Source organism: Erpetoichthys calabaricus, chromosome 10, assembly GCF_900747795.2.
Source record: "Erpetoichthys calabaricus chromosome 10, fErpCal1.3, whole genome shotgun sequence".
In the NCBI taxonomy this organism is placed as follows: domain Eukaryota; kingdom Metazoa; phylum Chordata; class Cladistia; order Polypteriformes; family Polypteridae; genus Erpetoichthys; species Erpetoichthys calabaricus.
This window is the reverse complement of record NC_041403.2, coordinates 75,316,690-75,338,077: the sequence shown is the minus strand read 5'-3', so window position 1 is coordinate 75,338,077 and position 21,388 is coordinate 75,316,690. Positions and strand designations below refer to the sequence as shown.

The window sequence follows — 21,388 nt, the reverse complement described above, 5'->3', positions numbered from 1 at the left end:
CTAAATATCAAAGTGGAACTTTTTGATGTTCAGTCCCTGGCAAATAAATGCTGTCTAATTAATAATCATATTGTAGACAAGGGGATTGACATTATTTGTTTGACTGAGACCTGGCATAAATCCAAGGTATACTCAGTTTTAAATGAGTCCTGCCCTCCTGGGTACACTTGCCTCGAAAAGGCCCGAGGCGGTGGTCTGGCTGTAATCCATTTTATAGGTTTGCAATTATCACTTCTACCCCTTCCTAAATTCTCAACTTTTGAATGCTTGGCAATTAATTATGGAAATGAATGAGCTGCTCTCATCTTTCTGCACAACATCATCAAATGTACTGATTCTTGGAGATCTGAACATTCATGTGGACACTCCCTCTGATTATTCTGCTGCCCAGCTCTTAGAGCTCCTGGACTGCCTAAATCTGAGGCAACTTGTTGATGTCCCCACTCACAACAAGGGCCATACCCTCGATTTAGTCATTACTGATTCAGTCCTCATCTCAGACCTCCAAGTACTTGATCTGGGTGTTTTTGATCACAAAATTGTCTCAATGGATTCACCCACAAATTCACTATACTCTAAACCGCTGTATCCACCTCAGGAGCCTGAAAAAAATTAATTTGACTGATTTTAAATGCTGACATTAAGATCTTCTCCATTGCTCCCCACCTTTCTTCTGTCAGTAAATTAGTCGATTACTACAACAATGGGCTCCACGACATCCTTGAGACCCAGTTAAATCACGAGTGGTCTCTTTTGTAAAATCTGCCCCGTGGTTTACAAGTGAGCTTCGATAGATGAAAACAGCTGGGCGAGCCCTCGAGTGGCGTTTTGTTGCAACCAGTTCAACAGTCCAGAAATTAGCTTATCGGGAACACCAAAAAACTACTCCAGGGCACTGACCACTGCCATATCTCAATACTATTCAAATTTAATCAACAACAGTCCTGGAAACACCAAACAACTTTTTTTCCGTAATAAACCATTTACTCAATCCTCACACCTACGCCTGTAGTAATTTCACAGAGGAGCAGTGAAATAATTTTATTGAATATTTCACCTCTAAAGTGGACAGCATCCGCTCCTCATTGTCTGCCTCCAGCCCTCCATCGCTGGATGTTTCTACATCAAAACCAATGGGCTGCCTCTCCCAGTTCCTCTGTACCACAGTTAAAGAAGTTGAGGACATCATCCAGAGGATGCGACCTTCAACGTGTTCATTGGACCCTTTTCCTACTCCTCTGGTAAAAGCTAATGTATCAGATATAAGCCCTTTTATTGCTGCCATCATTAATCACTCTCTCCAGAGCAGCTTAGTCCCACTGGCCTTGAAAACCGCAAAAATTAGACCTCATTTAAAAAAAATCCTCTCTGGATCCTGAAGTGATAGCAAACTATCGTCCGATCTCCAACCTTCCATTTTTGTCTAAGGTTTTGGAAAAGGTTGTTTTGGTTCAGCTTCAGGATCACCTCAAAAAATTCAATCTGTTTGAAAAATTTCAGTCTGGTTTCCGAACTTCTCATAACATGGAGACAGCCCTGATTAGAGTCACCAATGACCTTCTGATGGCTGCTGATCAGGGCTCTCCATCAGTCCTCATCCTCCTGGACCTTAAGCTGCATTTGATACGGTAGATCATAATGTTCTCCTTCATTGTCTTCACTATACAATTGGACTTTCTGGCACTGCTCTGGAGTGGTAGGACTGAGTATGTGGCCTTGGGGGATGCTAAATCTCGTACCCACACTGTCACCCGTGGGGTCCCACAAGGATCAGTCCTTGGGCCGACCCTTTTTAACATCTATATGCTACCCCGGGTCACATCACCGGCAGGCATGGCGTTTCATTCCACTGTTATGCTGATGATACGCAGCTCTATGTGAAACCGGATTCAACTTCATTTACACCTCCATTAACTCTTTCCTCCTGCTTGGATGAGATTGAGGCCTGGATGTCCAAGAACTTCCTCAAGCTGAACAGCACCAAAACTGAAGCTCTTTTAATTGGTACCCCCCCCATCAACTTTGTTTTCTGACCGTACCATTAACTTCTCCCCTTCTGTTACAAACCTGGGTGTCAAATTAGGCTCCCATTTGTCATTTGATACACATGTCCATCACCTTCATCTCCGAAACATAGCCAAACTCTGTCCTTGCCTCTGTGATGCTGAAAAGCTGGTTCAGCCTTTGTCTCCTCCAGGCTGGACTATTGTAATTATCAGGATACCCAACAAATTCAAAATAATGCTGCAAGGATCCTGATGAGGATGCGGAAATATGAACATATTTCACCAATCCTTCGGTCACTTCATTGTCTCCCTATTCACCTCCATATTGAGTACAAACTCTGTTTGCTCACTCATCAGTGTATTCTTGGAAATGCTCCACAATATCTTAATGAACTCCTTATATTACAATCCACTAAAAGAAACCTCGTTTTTGCAAATACCTACCGCCTTCACCCCCCTATGTCCAAACTTCGTACAGTGGGTGACCGAGCCTTTGCATTTGCTGCTCCACGGCTCTGGAATGGCCTACCAGAGAACCTGAGAACACAGCAGTTTGTGGGCTGTTTTAACAGCTAAAGACATTTCTATTTAGGAAAGCAAATTAACAAGAATGCCAGTAATTATTGTTGTTTCATCTCTGTTTTTAACTTGTTTTGCCTTTCTTTAAACTTTTTATGTTGCACTTTGAGATTTACTACAAATGTAAAGTGCCTTATAAATAAAATGCATTATTATTATTATTTTTATTATAATCACACTATCAACACAAAGATGATGACGGATGCAAACTGCATTATTCTTGATGTTGCAAAGTGGCAATAATGAAGTGCAACTTAGTGCAACATCCTTAATGTTTTCCTCCTCCTTTGTTTCCAACTACTTTAATTATTATTATCTTTGGGGTGAAAACTTATCATTAGTATTATAAAAATACAAAATGTTATCATAATTTCTAAGGAAACTACAAAGAATCATGAACTCCTAGTCCTCGCTGGGAGTGGGTGTAGGACGCTTCATAACTACTTCATGTCCTACTCTGGCACTGGACAAATTCTTACTCTAGTCCGACTTCTAGGGGTAATTCTGAGATGGCCACTGGTCTGTTTTTTAAGATATTCATTTTGAAATGCATCTTCCCACAGTGTCATTGTTTGCGGTTTGTAGTGCAGGGCTGCCAGGCTAATGCTAGGCAAGGTGCCTGGGAGTGTGTGACACGATGTAATGACAGTGACACTACACAGGTCAGCATCATATACTGTCTCAGAGACGAGGGCCCCCTATAATGAAGATAACTGAGCAGTCCACCCAGTGTGTTTAACTGCACATCCATAATCAGGATGAGGTGAATGAGCCGCTTAAGGCACAAACCTTAAATGTTCTACATCTGTGTTTACAAGTGCAAGTAATCTTCTGGAGTTCTTTGTCAAAACACTCCACTGTCATTAAACTGCGCAAAAAAAGAGTTCTGTGTCATCATCAGGCACCGTGAATCTGAAAATAAGCATCAAACTTGTCTTTTTATCTTCCCGTGTTTTATAAATACATTTAGTCCTTCATAAGCAGTGAAATAATAAACACTTTTTACATTTCTGACTTGAGTGTGAACACTGGCCGCTCTGTCACCCTATCACTGTCACACTGTCCTCGACAGTACACAGCAGACTCTTCTGCTTGGATGTGCGACTGAGCCCTGCAAAGGAGTGGCGTACCAGTATGTCTGCTTCATGCCTTTCATCCAGTGCTGCTGGGATAGTAGTGACGCAGTCAAGTAGTGCGTAGCGTTACTTTAAAAGGTAATCAGACTACTTAGCGCACCTTACCCTACTGCTCTTGAAATGACGCTGCTGAGCTTAGCACTATACGTTTGGCTCATCAGCGTAAATTGAATGATTTCTGAAATACTGACACTGATTATTTTAACCAGGAGAATGAATAATGTGATTTCCCGGGCATCTGCTTCAGGAAATGTATCTTTATGGACACTTCCACCCGTGTCTGGTGACGGTGAGAAGCTAAGCGGGTGAACAGAGTGCAGACATTTAAGAGTTGACATGGCCATATAACGGGGTTTCTCTAATCAGAATATGGGCTTACATGGCATTTTAGAAACCAGGTTTCTGTGAACAACCAGGTAATCGATGCGACAGTAAATGCGCTGACTGACTGGCAAGGCACACACACAAGGAGTAAAGGCCAAGTGTAAGAAAACCTTTAGGGCAGCAGAGCATTTTTAGGGCTGTGGTGTCCAACTCTGACGCCCAAAGGGCCACAGTGGCTGTGCTTTTCATTACAATCAGCCTGTAAACTGAAGCCTCCTCTTGTTTTGGACGTCTTGGCACTCAATGTTGTGAAGGCATAATAAATGCACACACAAATATTAAATATCCACATACCTGTACTTGGTGTCGTGTTTAGGTCTGGCCCAAGATTAGATTGTTTGTCTTTAAACCAGTACATATGAGACACACGTATGGAATAAATGAAGGGCTCTTTGCAGGAGTTTCATTGCCGGCATTGGTCAGTGACACAGCACATGGACTGTTAGCAGATTTGTCATTTTATTGTTGCTGCCATTTCTGGTTGAAGTGCTGCAAAGAAGCGTTTAGCTTGGCAGATCTTAATGTGGACCTCTGTGATTTCTTCATGGGTTTATTAATCCATCTTAAACTGTGGACCACTACCCTATTATCTTCAACGTTTTGAATAGCTCTTATCCAAGATGTTGTCAATTCATATCACAACAGCAAGGTGTGTTTAACAAATTAACTGTTAAACTCTTAGTGACTTCATATCTGGGCCTCTTTTAATACAAGAAAAGTACCCTGAAGGCCACCTGCAATCAGACAAAAATAACTGACAGCAGCAGATTAACTTTTAGGAATCAGCGCAGCCCACTGGTGCTTGGGACAAAGGTCAGGTCAGAGCATCCACGTCCTGGCATTGAGGGTTCTTACGGAGCGCAAACGCGAATATCGGCAGTTTGTCAAATTTCATAAAGTGTTTAACTTGGTTATCAAGCTGCCCTGTGGGATATCCTGGATCCCCTCATGGTTGCTACATATCATGGCTGGCCTGTACACTGGTGCTGTGAGAAACCTCTGCGTTTTTCCCAGTTAATACTGGGGTTTTTGCTCCTACTTTGGGTGTTGGGCACGGTGTGGGGTCCAGTGGCTGTGGGGCATCTGTTGGTGAAGAAAGATTTACTGATAACTGAGAGAAAAGCCAAGCAAAATGACACCTTTTATTGGCTAACTAGAAAGATTACAATATGCAAGCTTTCGAGGCAACTCAGGCCCCTTCTTCAGGCAAGATGTCATAATGTAATGATTATTACATCTTGCCTGAAGAAGGGGCCTGAGTTGCCTCGAAAGTTTAGCATATTGTAATCTTTCTAGTTAGCCAATAAAAGGTGTCATTTTGCTTGGCTTTTCTCTACATTCATAATGGCTAACACGGTACAACACCCTAGTACTACTGATAACTGAGACAAAGCCATCACCAAGAGACATTAGGATAAGTAGTAATGATGGTGTATTTAATGTAGTTTGGAAATGTTCTAAAAATTACTACAAAAATTAAGGCTATTTTGAAATAAAACCTTCAGCAATTAAAGCAATAAGATCAGTGGTCCCAAACTCGGTCCTGGGGACCCCACAGTGGCTGCAGGTTTTTGTTCCAACCAACTTCCGTTTTTCATTGGACTCGGCCTAATTAAGAGAGTCGTTATTTCCCAGTGCCTGTGTTTTGGAGTCAATGTAGAAATTACAAACTTAAGTTTGGTAGATTTTTATTAAAATGTAATTAACAGTTATATGGGGAATGTGTAGGGTTTTTTAAAGGTCCTTCACAGTATTTTCAACCTAATTTTCATTCTGCTTTTCCAGGTGTTCTGGTTATTTTATGGATTCTTTACTAATGACCGGGTCTGACACTGAAGTCGTTGCAGCGTCTGCTGTGCTGGTTGTTAACTGTCACTATTAGGGATAAATGAAGGGAGCAAACTACACAGGAAAAGGGGAAAATAATAGGAAAATAACAACAGAGTTAAGCATTTATAACATGTCTTATAAATAAAAAACACACGGTTGTGTTTTTCTATATGCACAATAAGAGAAAAGTAATAAAGACCAGCTAATTAAATGAGGAGATCAGTTGTTATCGATTATCACCACCAATTGTGAAGCTGGTTGGAACAAAAACCTGCAGCCACAGTGTGTCCCCAGGACTGAGTTTGAGAAGCACTGCGCTGGATTATTGAAACAAAATCAAATGACAACATTAGATGACATTTAAGTATCTGCACTTTTCCTTAAGATTATTTAAATGGCACATTTTTGTTTTCACACATTGATGACTCACTTCTTTATATCTCTTCACTTTTCCACTTGATTAGTTTCTTTCATATAAACATCTGCTTGTTCTTTACATGCTTAATCAGATGCCAATTTCTAACTCCCTGTTATAAAGAAGATATCCCCTATTTAGAAAAATCCACCCATTTTAAAGTTCAGGCCACAGAACCAACCCTGATCGGGGGGTCCAGTGAATGACACCGAGGCCACTTTACAGTCACCATTTATCCCAGCCTGCATGGCTTCGGGATGTAAGAGGAACATCCATGCGGAGAGCAGAGTACTCAAGCCAACAACCAACAGGAATGAGATGTGATGGTGGGGCACTGGAGCTGTTGCACACTGCTCTGTGACTCGACTGGAGATCATGGAGGGGTTTGTCCACAAGGAGCTGGATGAGAGGCACTGAATGTGGCAGGTGAGCAGATTTGTGTTTTCTGATAAACAATTTCAAGTTCTCTGTTTCATACACTCTTGTTAATCTGGGGAGTGGAGATGTTTGCTGTCGCTCAGACAACTTCCTGCAGTCCACACACATGACCAGACCACCAATACCACCAGCATTAGAAAAATAATCACATTAGTGGTTTTTTTTTTTTTTTTTTTCTCCTTCCTACAGAAGGTGAACAGGAGACTCCGCTATGAAGGTCTGGAAATCAAACATTTATCAAAGAAGAACATTGTCCAACAAAGTGCAAGGATTCCTAAAGCCTCCTGTAACGTGCACCAACAACTAAGTTTATCAAAAAAAGATGGACATGCAGCCACCATGGCCTCCAAAAGCAGAATTTCACACCCAGGTTTTAGGTGGGGAAACGTTGAATAAAACACAAACAAGTTGGGTTACAAAATCAGATAATAAGGTACAAGGGTGCAACAAAGTCAGAATTGGGCTGGAAGGAGGAAATAAGGCCAGAACGTCTGACGGAGAGCCAATTGATTAAGGAAGGATGGCTAGAGAAGTAGGAATGGCACTGTATAACCATCAGATAGGAAGTAATGAAGGAAAGGTGCTATATAACGAGGGGAAGGCACTATAACTACCAGACAAGAAGGGCACTACATAACTCGGAAAAACACACACTTATTTTCTCCCATGGATAAAAATTACAACCACCACCCCATTCAAAAAACAAGAACTGCAAACACACTAAAGAGAAGTACTACCAGTTTTGGGATAAACATTCAAGAACAGACTTGCATCCAAATTGATGAACATTCCACCTTTGAGATCCACGGATGTCATCGTAGGCCAGGATTTGTCCTTTTTACTGGCACCCATACTGTGAATTTTGTTGTTTCCTGATGGTGTACTTGGTTCATGTCAACCCCTCAGCATTCATACTGAAGGTTCTATTCAAGTCCCAAGTTGGAAGAGCACCGTCCTCCCGTGTGACAGAATGCCCCCAGCTCTGGAGTGACTAGAAGAGTGCAGCCTGACTTCTGTCCTAATCAGACTCCAAATGAAATCACAGGGTGGCATGGCATGTTTTCAGAAAACACAACCTGTGAGATCGAAACACACACCCACAGACATTAACAGTGAAAAATGTGTCGGGGTAAAAACACGGAATGTGGAGGCAGTTAAATGATTTTATTTCTTGAATTCAGATCTGAGCAGCAGCCCCTCTTTTTCAAATGATGCCTCTGACGTTTTCCCTTCACAAGGAGGGTGGTTAATGGCAATGGCACCCACTGCATTTAAGCCTTTTGCCTGTGCTCACCGCTGAAAAGCCCACTAACATCAACTCACCTCAATTTCAAAGCTTCATTTTCATAACCGAATTGTGGCTGTAAACCTGACAGACACGAGACACGCTTCTGAAGCCCACCAGGACTTGGACATTCCATGTGAAGTAACCTCACATTCCTCTACTGCCTGCAAAGTACAGAATACAGTGAACAACTGAAGGCTGACAGACATCACTTGAAATCACCCACATTATGCCATTGCCCCATTGGGTCCTGGGCACACCCGTGGCTTCTCAACATTGTGCTGCTCTGGTCGTTTCAAGCAGTAATTTAATCAGCTGCGTTAATGGAAGTTAAATTTGACCACTTGCTTAAAGAACAAAAGTGTACTGGCCAGTATGAAATCTTTTTTGGAGTTTTGTTATGCTGCAGTAGCAGCCGGGGCTGTCATCAAATTACAAATTAAGTCCATTTCTATGATGCCCTCAATTTAACTTCAAAACTTTGACCAGCAAAGTGAAATCATCCACTTGTCTCACTTAATGGAATACAAGAATTGAGGGCAGCAGGCACAAGGAAAGAAGCAAACCTGAACAGGGTGCCACCAAAACAAAAGACGAATAAAGAAAACATTAAAGCTGTGTGACTGTTCACTTGAGACACTGAAGCCCTGCCAGTGTTCACACTTTAGGTGAATACCTACTGTACTATATTTTAATTTGAACATTTTAGTCTGTCCTTTTAAACAACTGCCACCAGTTATGCAACAGGCCACTTCCAGGTATCAACTGCATAGTTTTTCCTATCAAAATGGGGCTCACCGGTAACTGAAAAGCATCTGCTGCTCCACATCTACTGGAAGCCACCTTCAGACAAACCAAAGTGCAAAAAGATGTGCAAGTCAAAGCTCTTGCCATCATTACTTCTCTATTTTTTTAATTTCCCTCTCATATTTAAACAGAACATTTCCAAGTAGGATCATGTATTCCAGGACTACGTACAGATCTACGCCTGCTCCATGGCAGGTATCTGTATGCAGTTTAGAGAAACAGCAGCTTGATACAAAACCTACAGGACCATGCAGGTGCCCTTTGATGCCACCTCCCGGATTTATTGTGGAAGCATACATTAAATTGTAAAGTGCAACTTTTACCAGGATGGATATGAACATCCATGCAATTGTGGAGAGATTCACACTGACAACGACCAGGTGTGATTGCTGGACACTGGGCTGCGACTCGACTGAAGATTTGGAGGGCTTTATCTACAAGGGTCAACTAAACTATAACCTGCAAAGCTGTCAACGAGTCCAACTAACATAACAGCAACCATCTGTGGCAGTAAAGGTTGTAGGAGGCAGCCCAGACATGACAGTTAGGACTCAAATATATAAACACAGAATTTGCAGGACTGCGTAACGCAGATTGGCTTCAGTATTTTAGTCACATAATTAACATCTATTTTCATCTGCAATAGATTAGAAAAATGACATAATGGCCTTTATACTTGGTGTAAATATTGACTGGCTGCTGGCAGGCCACAGAAATGTAAAATATTTGTTGACCAACTGCAGTGAGGCAGAGATCTAGCAGTTTGCAGAACATACCAAAAAGATACCATTAGATCAGCAATGGAACAGAGAGGTAATGACCGATAGGACCATAAGGCAGCATGCTCTCTTATCTTGATTAAATACCTTTGTGGCATTTTGTGGTCTTCCAAGAGACAACTTGCAAAAACCAAATACCCCATAGACGTTGTGAAAATATTTATTAAACAATCTTGAGGAACACTCTGAAACAAAAGCCACCACATTAGCTGTCGGCAGCAGCCTGTTCTTGGGCTCTGAGGAAGCTTCTCTTTTTCTGAGCAATACGATCTTTTCTCTGGGCCAGGGACATCTTGGCACGATTCCACCTATTAAAACAATGATTTAATAAATAAATATATTCATTTCAGCTTACATGTCACTGAAGAAACTGAAGGTAAATCAAGAGAAACTTCAGAAACTAAGTTGCTTAGTTGAAAACAGAAGACATCAAAGAATTAGGACAGAAAACTTAAAGCAAAATATACCTGAAAAATAGAAAATGCACAATAGAAATAAACAAATGGGCAGAGACAGGTGTCTAAGTTTGTGACTGAATTATATGAAATTAGCTGGGATTTACATAAAGAAAAGTCAAACATAAATCAGCATTAACAATTAAGCAGAAGAAAACAAGATTACAGTGGGCTAAAGAGAAGAAGTCATGGACGGTGGATTATTAGATGAAAGTAATAGTGATGAATCATGAATCTACACTGGTCAAGGAGAGGAGGCTGGAACTTCTGTTTGGTGCATTCCAATTGAAGACAAAGAGGACTACCTGAAGAAAACAAGCAAATGTCCTCACTCGTTGCTGATATAGGGTTGGCATGTCCGGTAAAGGACCAGAGGTGTACACTGAAAATTTGGACACTTTTCTCATTCCATCAAAAGTACATTTGGTGATGAAATTATTTTTCAAATGACAATGCATCTTGCCACAGAGCAAAGAATGTTAACAGGAAAGGCATATCAACTCAATGACATGGCCAACAAACAGTCCAGATCTCAATCCGATTTTAAATACATGGAAATTTTTGGGGGGAACCCGATTGGTGAGGAATATTGTTACTTCATATTCATAGTGAAGTCCATGCCTCAAAGAATTTAAGCCGTCATAAAAGCCAGAGGAGGTGCAACAAAGCATTTATTAATTGCAATTTATCGGTTTATTTATTTTTTTCCTCTAGTTGGTTTGTACAAAAAATGTGCCATTAATTACAACAATTTCATTTTGTTTTTTTGAGGTATGTTTTATAATGCCAGAATGTTCCGCTGTTAAATAAAATAGTTTTGCGTCACATCAATGATTTATTTTTGCAACAAAGTAAAACAGCTGAATGAACATCCTCTAAGAATAAGGATTCCAGAATTTTTGCCAGAGGTTGTAAATTAATAAAAAAGCATTTTTATCAGTTCTGTCAACCTCAATAGCAAGACTCTTCTATGCAAGCTGAATAAAATACTTTAGAGGGGTTTAAAAACAAAAATTGTTTCATTTCCTACCACAAGTTAAAGGAATACTCCACCCGAAAAATGTAATGTTCAAACTCCGCTGCATTGACAAAGGATCAACGCTGGACCCTGCCAAACAATGCGAAAACTATCCATCCATCCATTTTCTAACCCGCTGAATCCGAACACAGGGTCACGGGGGTCTGCTGGAGCCAATCCCAGCCAACACAGGGCACAAGGCAGGAAACAATCCTGGGCAGGGTGCCAACCCACCGCAGGACACACACAAACACACCCACACACCAAGCACACACTAGGGCCAATTTAGAATCGCCAATCCACCTAACCTGCATGTCTTTGGACTGTGGGAGGAAACCGGAGCGCCCAGAGGAAACCCACGCAGACACGGGGAGAACAAGCAAACTCCACGCAGGGAGGACCCGGGAAGCGAACCCGGGTCTCCTAACTACGAGGCAGCAGCGCTACCACTGCGCCACCGTGCCGCCCGCAAAAACTATCCATGGGGAAAAATACAAAAATCAAGTAACCCGTGGATGGTTTTCATGTGACTTGCCAAGGTCCAGCACTGATCCTCTATCAATGCCACTGAGGCTGAAAATTCAAAATTTAATTTCTCCACAAAAACATGGTAAAATGTCTTCATTACAAACTACATGGGAGAATGTTGAGATACCTGTAATTCTGGTTTCTTCTTGGTGCCAAGACATTCAGAAAGTGTTCAATTAAAAACAAGAAGTTGTCTCTTATTTAAAGAATATTTTATAATGAAAGTTTCACAAATGCACACCTAGGATAATGGCGATTCCTACTGTTACCGACAAACTGCTAGGGAAGAAAATTGTTATGATGTGCTATTTGTATTTTACAACTTGTTACAAAAAATTAAGGTAAAAAACAGTGTGCTATGCATTGTTCCCTGCCAGTATTTTGGCAGGACAGATTTCATTTTGCCACTGTTACCACAGAATAAATAAATTCCACTATCAATGAAGAGAGTCCTCCAGGACTGTGTAAGCTCACATGCAGAAGAATTTCATTTACCTGAACATTCATGTAGAATGGCAACAAAGAGTGCCATAGAAGGTACAGGATCAGGACTAATCTCTACAATGCTTAGAGACTCGTGTGTTTTAATGCCACAGATTACACAAATGGAAGTGTAACCTATGTATGTGTAAATTCATTTATTTATTATTACATAGCGCTAACAGAGCCCTACTCCTATACAGGGGGAGTCAAAATTATGTTAACATTTGAATGGCAGAAAGTTTATCCACAAAGCATACTTCATATGTGCAAGATGATTTACAGGAATGTCTCCCATCTGTTTGCCATTACGTTCAATACACAAAAACCAACGAGCAACAGTGCCATTTGAAGACCCGACACACATTTCATGGGGAACAGATAACACAGTCCGTATTCTGTCCTTCAAGTCATTGATATCACAACCTTTCCAGCTATACACCAGCTCCTTCACCATACCCCATAACCAGAAATCACAGGGTGTCAAATAGCCATAGCAATGGTCCTCCACGACCTATCCAATCAACCTGGAAAGGTGTGGTCAAGATAAAAGTAATCCAGAATTGTTGACTTTCTATATATATTATAATATAATGATAAACTCACACAAAGTACACATACATACAGCAGTAAAGCGCTCTATCTAGCTAGTCTGATCACTGCACTAATGGGGTGAAGTAACAACCTTTACAGTACAAAACAGTAAGCTGTTAATGTTCTTCTTTTTACCTAAAGGCATGACATGATGGCAAAGCTGCAGCTGTGTAAATTTCAAAGTTACGAGTATCATTTCCTGTGCCTTACTCAGCTTCATGTTCTCTTCTATGATGTAAAGCTCATAAAATCGTAACCTTAGATCCTCAAATGAGTGTCTGCTTAGAATTCCAAGAGCTAAACTTAAAAGAAGTGGTGAGGCGGCCTTCTACGGTCATGCACCTGAAATCTGGAATAGCTTGCCAATAGGAATTTGCCAGGCTAATACAGTGGAGCACTTTAAAACACGGCTGCAAACACATTACTTTAACACGGCTTTCTCATAATTTAATTTTAGTTTAATCCAGATGCTCTGTATATTCAATTAATTATTATTATTCATGATGGCTTCAATATTCATACTAAACCCTACTTTCTCTCCTGTTCTTTTTCTGATTTTCTGTGGTGGCGATCTACACCAGCACCTAATCAAAGCACCATGATGTCCCTACATTGATAAGTCCCCATGACCATCATCATCAAATTCTTCCATGAGAACCCGGAGTACAATGAGGACTGATTGAGGTCATTTATGTTAGGTAGAATGCCTAGAGGCGGCTGGGGGGTCTCGTGGCCTGGAACCCCTGCAGATTTGATTTTATTTTTTCTCCAGCCGTCTGGAATTTTTTTGTTTTTTCTGTCTTCCCTGGCCATCAGACCTTACTTTTATTCTATGTTAATTAGTGTTCCCTTATTTTAATTCTTATTTTGTCTTTTATCTCTTCATCATGTAAAACACTTTGAGCTACACTGTTTGTATGAAAATGTGCTATAGAAATAAATGTCTCTGCTAATTTGAAAAGGCCAGTATTCTACCACCATTATAACAGCCTCCTGAGCGAAAATTGAATAGGTTTTTCAATTTCTCCTTCCCTTCAAAAGTGTACTTGTGTAAGCATACTTCCTTACAGTTTGAAGTATAGAACAGCTGGACTAGCAGCAAGTTCAAAGCTCTAAAAATAATGGCACTGGCTATAAACAAAGAACACAAAGACAGAGGCTCTCAATTCAAACATCTGCAAACTCAAATTAAAGTGTACTATACACATGCCTAATATACTATTGGTCCTACACGGGCCACCAAAATAAGTCTTCTGTTGGTTTGTACCAGATATTGATGCGAGAGTTCAAATGAGGTCTTACTAAGACATCAATATAAACTATGATCCAGGGAAACTAACGCTCAGTTTGAACTAAAAGGATGCCAGAGGTTACCTGCTTCACTCCACAATGTACATTCAAGAGGCAATTTTGTTTACCACATTAATGCCTGATAAACAGAGGTGGGCAGTAACAAGTTACAATTACTCAGTTACATTTATTTGAGTAACTTTTAAAAAAAAAAATTGTACTTCTAAGAGTAGTTTTACTGCACCATTCTTTTTACTTTTACTTGAGTACATTTGTGAAGAAGAAACTCTACTTTTACTCTGCTACACTGGGCAACACTCAACTTGTTACTATTTTCCATTTACACATTAGATACGCTTATATTTTTACCAGAGACAAGTCGCCAGTGGATCTACTGCATGACTGTTTCACCAATCAGATGTAGCAACAATAATCACATGACTCTGTTTCACCAAATCAGACAGCCATGCAGTCACATGACCACACACAAACTTCCTGTGCCTGTGAGAAACTTTTAGTCATGCGGGGCTCCTGTTCACTGCTAAATGGTTACAGCTTCACTGCAAGAACCTTGAGAGCCAACTCCTGCTGAAGCTTAACCATCACTTCACTGAGTGAAGAACAAGCACATTTTAACCAAACATGCACAGACACAGGCAGTCAAGGTAAAGTGAGACTTCTTGTATGTGCACAGGCTGCCTTGTTCTAATGTTATTTTCTATCAGCTGTGCTATTTGGAGGGCAAGTGTGTGACGATGCCGGTCCCCTACAGACTCTCTTCTTTTCTTTGAGTCCCCCTTCTTTTTTTGTGCCGACCCATATATATACACTCCCGTCTCCGTGGGCCTTAATCACACACTGCAGAAAGCCAATGAAGCAATTTAGAACGCTCCAACTACCTCATTAACTCCCTACTGTAGGTATTGGCTTCAAAAGCTTTGTTGTGAAAAACTGAGATTTGGAACTGTTGTGTTATTTGTGCATCTTTATTTTGTAAAGATTTTCGTTATTTTTACTCATTTTTTATTATTTGGAAACAGCAGAATATGCATATTATTTTATATTTTTGTCTTGTCATATTACAACATTTCTTAAAAATAAATCATTTATTATGATCAAACAGTTACTCAGTACTTGACTAGCCTTTTCACCAAATACTTTTACTCGAGTAATTTTTTGGATGACTACTTTTTTACTTCTACTTAAGTAATATTTTGAAGTAACGCTACTCTTACTTGAGTACATTTTTGGCTACTCTACTCACCTCTGCTGATAAACTCCCAAATATGATGTAATAATAAAAAAAAAAGACAAGCTAACACAGAAAGCTTATAATACATATAAAGTTATGTTCAGCTTAACATAAATTGATCCCTGCATACCAAATGATGCATGATCACAAATGTTAAATAAAATAAACAAACAAATAAGGTTTACCTCTTCTTTTTGACTTCCTTCTTGGGCTTCTTTTCATGAACAGGATTAGCCCTGATGGCAGTATGGGCATTTTTATACATTTCCTCCATCTGATTGAAGAGAAACAAAAACATTTATTGTCAATTAAATACTGAAAAATACTCAGGGTTAAGCTGAACAACTGAAAAATCAATAATGAATTAAAGAGAAATCAAGACTTTAAACAATTGAGGCAGACACACTACCAGGTGTGGGTAAAATAAATATAATGCAGACATATTATTCCATCCATCCATCCATTTTCCAACCCGCTGAATCCGAACACAGGGTCACGGGGGTCTGCTGGAGCCAATCCCAGCCAACACAGGGCACAGGGCAGGGAACCAATCCTGGGCAGGGTGCCAACCCACCGCAGGACACACACACAAACACACCCACACACCAAGCACACACTAGGGCCAATTTAGAATCGCCAATCCACCTAACCTGCATGTCTTTGGACTGTGGGAGGAAACCGGAGCGCCCGGAGGAAACCCACGCAGACACGGGGAGAACATGCAAACTCCACACAGGGAGGACCCGGGAAGCGAACTCGGGTCCCCAGGTCTCCCAACTGCGAGGCAGCAGCGCTACCCACTGCGCCACTGTGCCGCCAGACATATTATTAATCTGGCATATTAAACATAATATTAATTTGGCATATTAAACAAGTGGACACAGCAACTAACAGGCTTAGCAATCCTCAACGTTTGAATACTACATACAGAATCTGAATATTACTTTCATAATAGCAATAAGGCAAAATGTTATGGTGTCATAAAATAAAACTATACATATGTATATGAAGAAAAACTTCTAAAAGTGCTGCCTCCTATTTGACATTCAGAAATAGTGGCAACATATACAGAGATATATATATATATTTTAAACACTTGATCAGCTTCACCTATTAACATTAGAATCCCTGAAGCCTACGAAAAACCTCGCATTCCCGGGCCACCTTAACTTCCTTCTCACCTCTCCACCGGTGTCTTTTGTTTTGCAAATGTGTTGATCAGCACAAGCAGCCTGCTATCCTATCCCCCGCCAACTCAGGCAAAAAGTTCTCCCAGCTCAAGTGTGTTTATCTATGTGTGAGGTGCCTGGAGTTGTACAGGGTAAATATATTTTTATTTAGAATACATACATTTCATTTGTGTTCCATGTCTACAACGATCTGGGTAAGTTTAGGATGAAAGTAAATGTGAGGCAAGAAATGCTGAACACATACCTAAAGCAGAACCTTTTACATGTTATACTAATAATGACATGAAGCGTATATAATGTGTGAAGATTTTAGTCCAAATATCAAACACTTGCGCTTTTATTCAAGAATATAACCAAAGTAAAAAAAAAAAAAAAAACACATTCAATTTACAAGCTGTGGTCAATGAGTTAAAAACCCAAGCTCAAATGTTAATCAACAGAAAGTTGATATGTATTCTTGGATGCTGCAAAGGTAAGAACTGCTGCCTTATAACCAAAATGTTCCGGGCTTGAGACCGGGCACTTTGAATTTTGAGTAGTGAGCTATTATTACTACTACTATAATATAATAAAAATACACATTTGATTTGAGTCTATAACACCTGGAATAAATTTTGGCTAGCGTTTTTTTTATTATTCAGTTTTACTTTGTCACTGACGTTCACGTGGTACAACTAACTTGCCTCTCCAAGTTGATGACGTTTATCTCCATTCTTTTCACAAGAGCAGTGATGTCCCATGACCATTATCAGACTATCTTGTGGCATTTGTGCTTTGACAACAAAGACACCCATGCAGAATGTGTGAAAAAACGACAGGTTTGCTGCGATTTTGGACATCTGAAAACGTTTTGTTGAGAGCGGTATTTTGAGTTACAACCCAAGGCAAAGATTTTGAGTCTGTGGTCATAAAGCTTATGGAACAGTTTCTGGACAAAGGCAGAACCGTAACTGACAGCTTCTTCACAGTGCTGTTGCTAGCTAATAGACTGCTGCACCGCAACGCAACTCTGTTTGGCACTATAAGTAAAATGGGACTTCAACCTGCAGCTATAGTCAGTTTAGTACGCAAGCAATTCGCCACACTAGTGTTTAGATCTCGTGGTGCCATGCTGATGAAAGGCACACCAGGGCTTGAAATTCATTTTTGAATGTGGAGAAAATCCCTCCCCACTTCATTAAATTTAACACAGATTACATACACACATTACAAAGCTAGATTTCATTTTCTGAAGAAATTCAAAAATCCAGAGTTTAAAGAGACCTTTGATTTTAATCATTTATAGGCTTTTTTTAAATGTTACAATTTATTCTTTCCGATGTTTACAGAAGTTTGTCAGACAAGTAACTAATTTCTGCTATTTTAATTTAAAATATATTTTTTTTATTGCAGGTCGAGATTTCAATTCCTGTTTTGGCAAAAAAGTCCTGCCAAAGAAATGTTGCATCAGCAGAGTGATGCCTCAAAGAGTTAAGAATGAAAAATAGGAGTTCTTTATTTTTTAATTCACACTTTTTCCTGTTAAGAATAAAATTTTCTGCAGCTTCAAACGATTTGAGCAGTCAATATTTAAGGCTGAAAGCGTCAATGCTGTCATCTTTGAGCTTTGTCACTGATTTTTACTTTTCAGATTAAGGTTTAAAGGCAGTCAACCCGCAATAAACATTTTAAAGAACTAATGACTATTTCTTCAAATTTGTCAACATAGCCCACAAACAGGCAGCCGTCTGTTCATTAAATTATTGCACAGCTGTTACAGTGAAGTGCAGTGGCAATAGGAAGGTGACATGTCATAAATACCTTTGTTTTTTTTTTTTGATTTGTTTTGTAAAGAAAAATTTGACATAAATATAATGATTAAAAATTATGTTGACTACTCTTTAAATAAAGAGTCCTTACCAAATAAATAGGAGCAGGAAATTCACACATTAAAAATTAAAATTCACAGAAACGATTAACTTTGTGTAAGATATGCATAAACCAACACAGAATTTGAGGCCCTGCACACAGGGCAGCACAGGGCTGGAGGAGGGGAAACCATTGGTGGGGAGAGAGATAGGGGGCTAAAGTAAAGTGTGCATTTAATGAGTTTAAGTTATCTTATGTGATTTTATAAGGGTTTCATATATGGATTACAGGCATGTGAGGTATCCCAATTCCACTTTTCTCTTGAGATTATGTCACTTTCAATTTATATAAAATCCTGTTTCTGTGAAGAGCTATATACAAGTGGAGGCTTTCTAAGTGCACAAGTTGTAAGCGCTCTGTGCCTCGGAGCTATAGTGTGAGAAAAAAAAAAAAAGACGCAAAGGAAAAGTAGAAACGTATATATACACTAACACTTTTAGCCTACATTCTAATTTATTTGAATATTTATTTTAATGAGTATTTAAGCCCTAATTTTTGCATATTCTGATAGCTCTAAAAAAGTATGCTCAAATACTGAATAGAACTACTAGGAAATATGAAGAACCCTGGCCCTCAAATCAAAATGGTTTATATAGAGCAAGATGAACTTATTCATTATGGCACAACAGTATTTTTTGTTTTCATCACAAAAAAAAATAATAGCTGCTTTTCTTTATCATTCTTCCTATTATGAAGATCTTTATTAGGGTTTGTGATTAATAAACATAAATAAGACTTTGCACTTAAATTATGAATTCGGAAGAAGTTATGTGGAATGTCCTGGAGATTATCAATAGATGGGATTGGGAGGATCAAGTTTATATTACAATAAACTTTGCTTACCGCCAGTTCAGCAGATGGTGCGGCTTTTAGTTTTGCCATGTCAGCTAATCAATTACTTTAATTTTCCAAAGATGCCCCAAGCTCAAGTTTGTTGACTTAAGAAAGTATCACATGCTAAGAAAAGAGCAAGATCAAGGTTCTAGCCCCAGTTGTTCATGAGCACCAGCAGGTTGCTGCACCATATATGCTTGTTCGTCAGCAAGAACACTAGGGCTGCAATGATTAGTCAACGTAATCGGCATCATAAACAGAACCTTCAATAGAGGCTCCAGTCACAAAGAACCACACTGGTTTTTGTAACTGCAATGCACTACATGAACGTCTGGGGGCAGTATCGTTTGTTATTGTTTGTCAAGACTGCACACAGTCCTACCAACGAAGAAGAACGTCTGAGGAGAAGAATGTAGAGGAAAATAAACGTGGTTGCAATGGTGAGTCGGATAGAGGAGGGGGAAGGAGATGGAAAAAATTGAGACAAACTTTCTAAAGAGTGGAAGCACTTCACCGAAAAAGAAAAAAAAAGTTGAATGCAGATTATGTAAAGCGGCGCTTTCTTTTCATGGCAGCACCACCGCGATGCATGAGCATCTGAAACGCAAGCATCCTGGAACCTGTGATGCCACCGTCTCAAGAATTTATGCTGCCGCTGTTAGTTAGGGTCAGATCAGGAGGGGAGGGATAGCGTGAACATAACTGAGAAAATAAAAGTGAAAAAAGTTAACTTTTACAAGTAACAAATTTACACCCGATTTGTTCGTTTTCATATAATACTGCATTAGTGCGATGATGTTTTCCGATTGGAACTATTCAGGTCATACAATGATTTCTTCACATATTTTTGTCTCTTTGCTTTACAAGTACTATACATTTACAGTGGCTGTTACAGACACAAACCAAATGTATGCGTTTACTGTATAATATTAACAATAAGCAGCTCACTACTCAAAACGGTAAATATACGAGACAGTCAGGATTGAACCGGGGGACACTTGATAAGTCAGCAATTCTTACCGCTGCGCCACGGAACCTACTGTATCATCCTTGAACCTTTTGTGAAAGTGTTTATTTGATCTTTGCACTTCAGACTTTACGCATTATATAGTTTATGTCTACATTTTGTCATTTATTACTAAAATATGAAAAACGTTTGTTTTAACAATGTATTTTTTGGTTAAGTTAAATGCATTTTTTTTGTTTAAAGACTATGTGCACTTTAGTTACCTAAGGCTACCAGTTGGGGCTACAGTTGAACTTGCATTAATGGCAGCTGCCACTTACACCCAACCCAAGCCTCCCATTTCCCTTTCACTAATCACAACAACAGGTCATGCTTAACTCTTTTAGGGCGGATGTCGACTTTTGTCGACAGGAGGGGTTGAGGGCGCATGTCGACAAAAGTCGACATCCAGGGATAGAGGGCGACAATCAGCTGTTAATGGCGACAAATCTCACTGTCACGTCACAGGCATTCCCTCTGTGCTTGGAGGAATGCTAGACTCGTTGACTCGGCAAATAAACCTTGCGTGTGCGTGAGTTGCGAAATGTAAACAGGCAAGATGGCACCGACATGTGAAAAGGCAGCGAAGCAAGTGCAGAAAAGAAAACACTCGCATTATGCGCATTTGCGCATTATCGCGGAGTCGGACTCTTGATTTTTCAGAATCGGACTTTATTGGCAGTGATCAGGAGATCGAGCAAGAGAGTTAGAAGCAGGCATCAGCTGATCAGACACCAGCCGATGCCGCGCCAGCGGATCTGCTGCCAGTTGCGTGCCTTCGCGCAGCCGATGCATCTACGGCAAGGTTCGCATGGGATAAATACACAGACATTGATCCGTTGAGAGCTGATCTGGCTACCGGAGTTTACAAGACGGCATGGCTTGCTGTTGGACACGACAGATCACCAGCTGCTGTACTTCAGGCTGCTGTCTCCTGATGCTGCTTTTCAGCTACTGTCAGACGAGACAAACAGGTAGGCAGAGATTTTTTTTGAATCGCGGGCTGCGTTTGCATCGCATTCTCGTTTTTCAAAGTGGAAACCCACAACGAAAGACGAGATGAAGCGCGCTGTGGCATTACAAATAGAGATGAGACAGAATTGGTGATATAACTTCAGGGAGCATTGGTCCAAATGTGTTTTGTCCCCTGGTGGCTTAGGTACGTGCTGCTGCA

At 40.1% G+C, this 21,388-nt stretch overlaps 1 protein-coding gene across 1 annotated transcript in view; it reads right to left on the bottom strand.

The window, feature by feature from the left end:
• Positions 1 to 9,803: 9,803 nt before the first annotated feature.
• The window catches only part of rpl5a (ribosomal protein L5a), a 29,620-nt gene continuing 18,035 nt past the window's right edge, over positions 9,804 to 21,388 (bottom strand). The window contains exons 7-8 of the mRNA XM_028811446.2: positions 15,462 to 15,550; positions 9,804 to 9,967 (exon numbers count right to left, since the gene is read on the bottom strand). Of these exons, the coding sequence (XP_028667279.2) occupies positions 9,865 to 9,967; positions 15,462 to 15,550 (192 nt within the window). The 3' untranslated portion in view covers positions 9,804 to 9,864. The remainder of the gene's footprint in view (positions 9,968 to 15,461; positions 15,551 to 21,388) is intronic.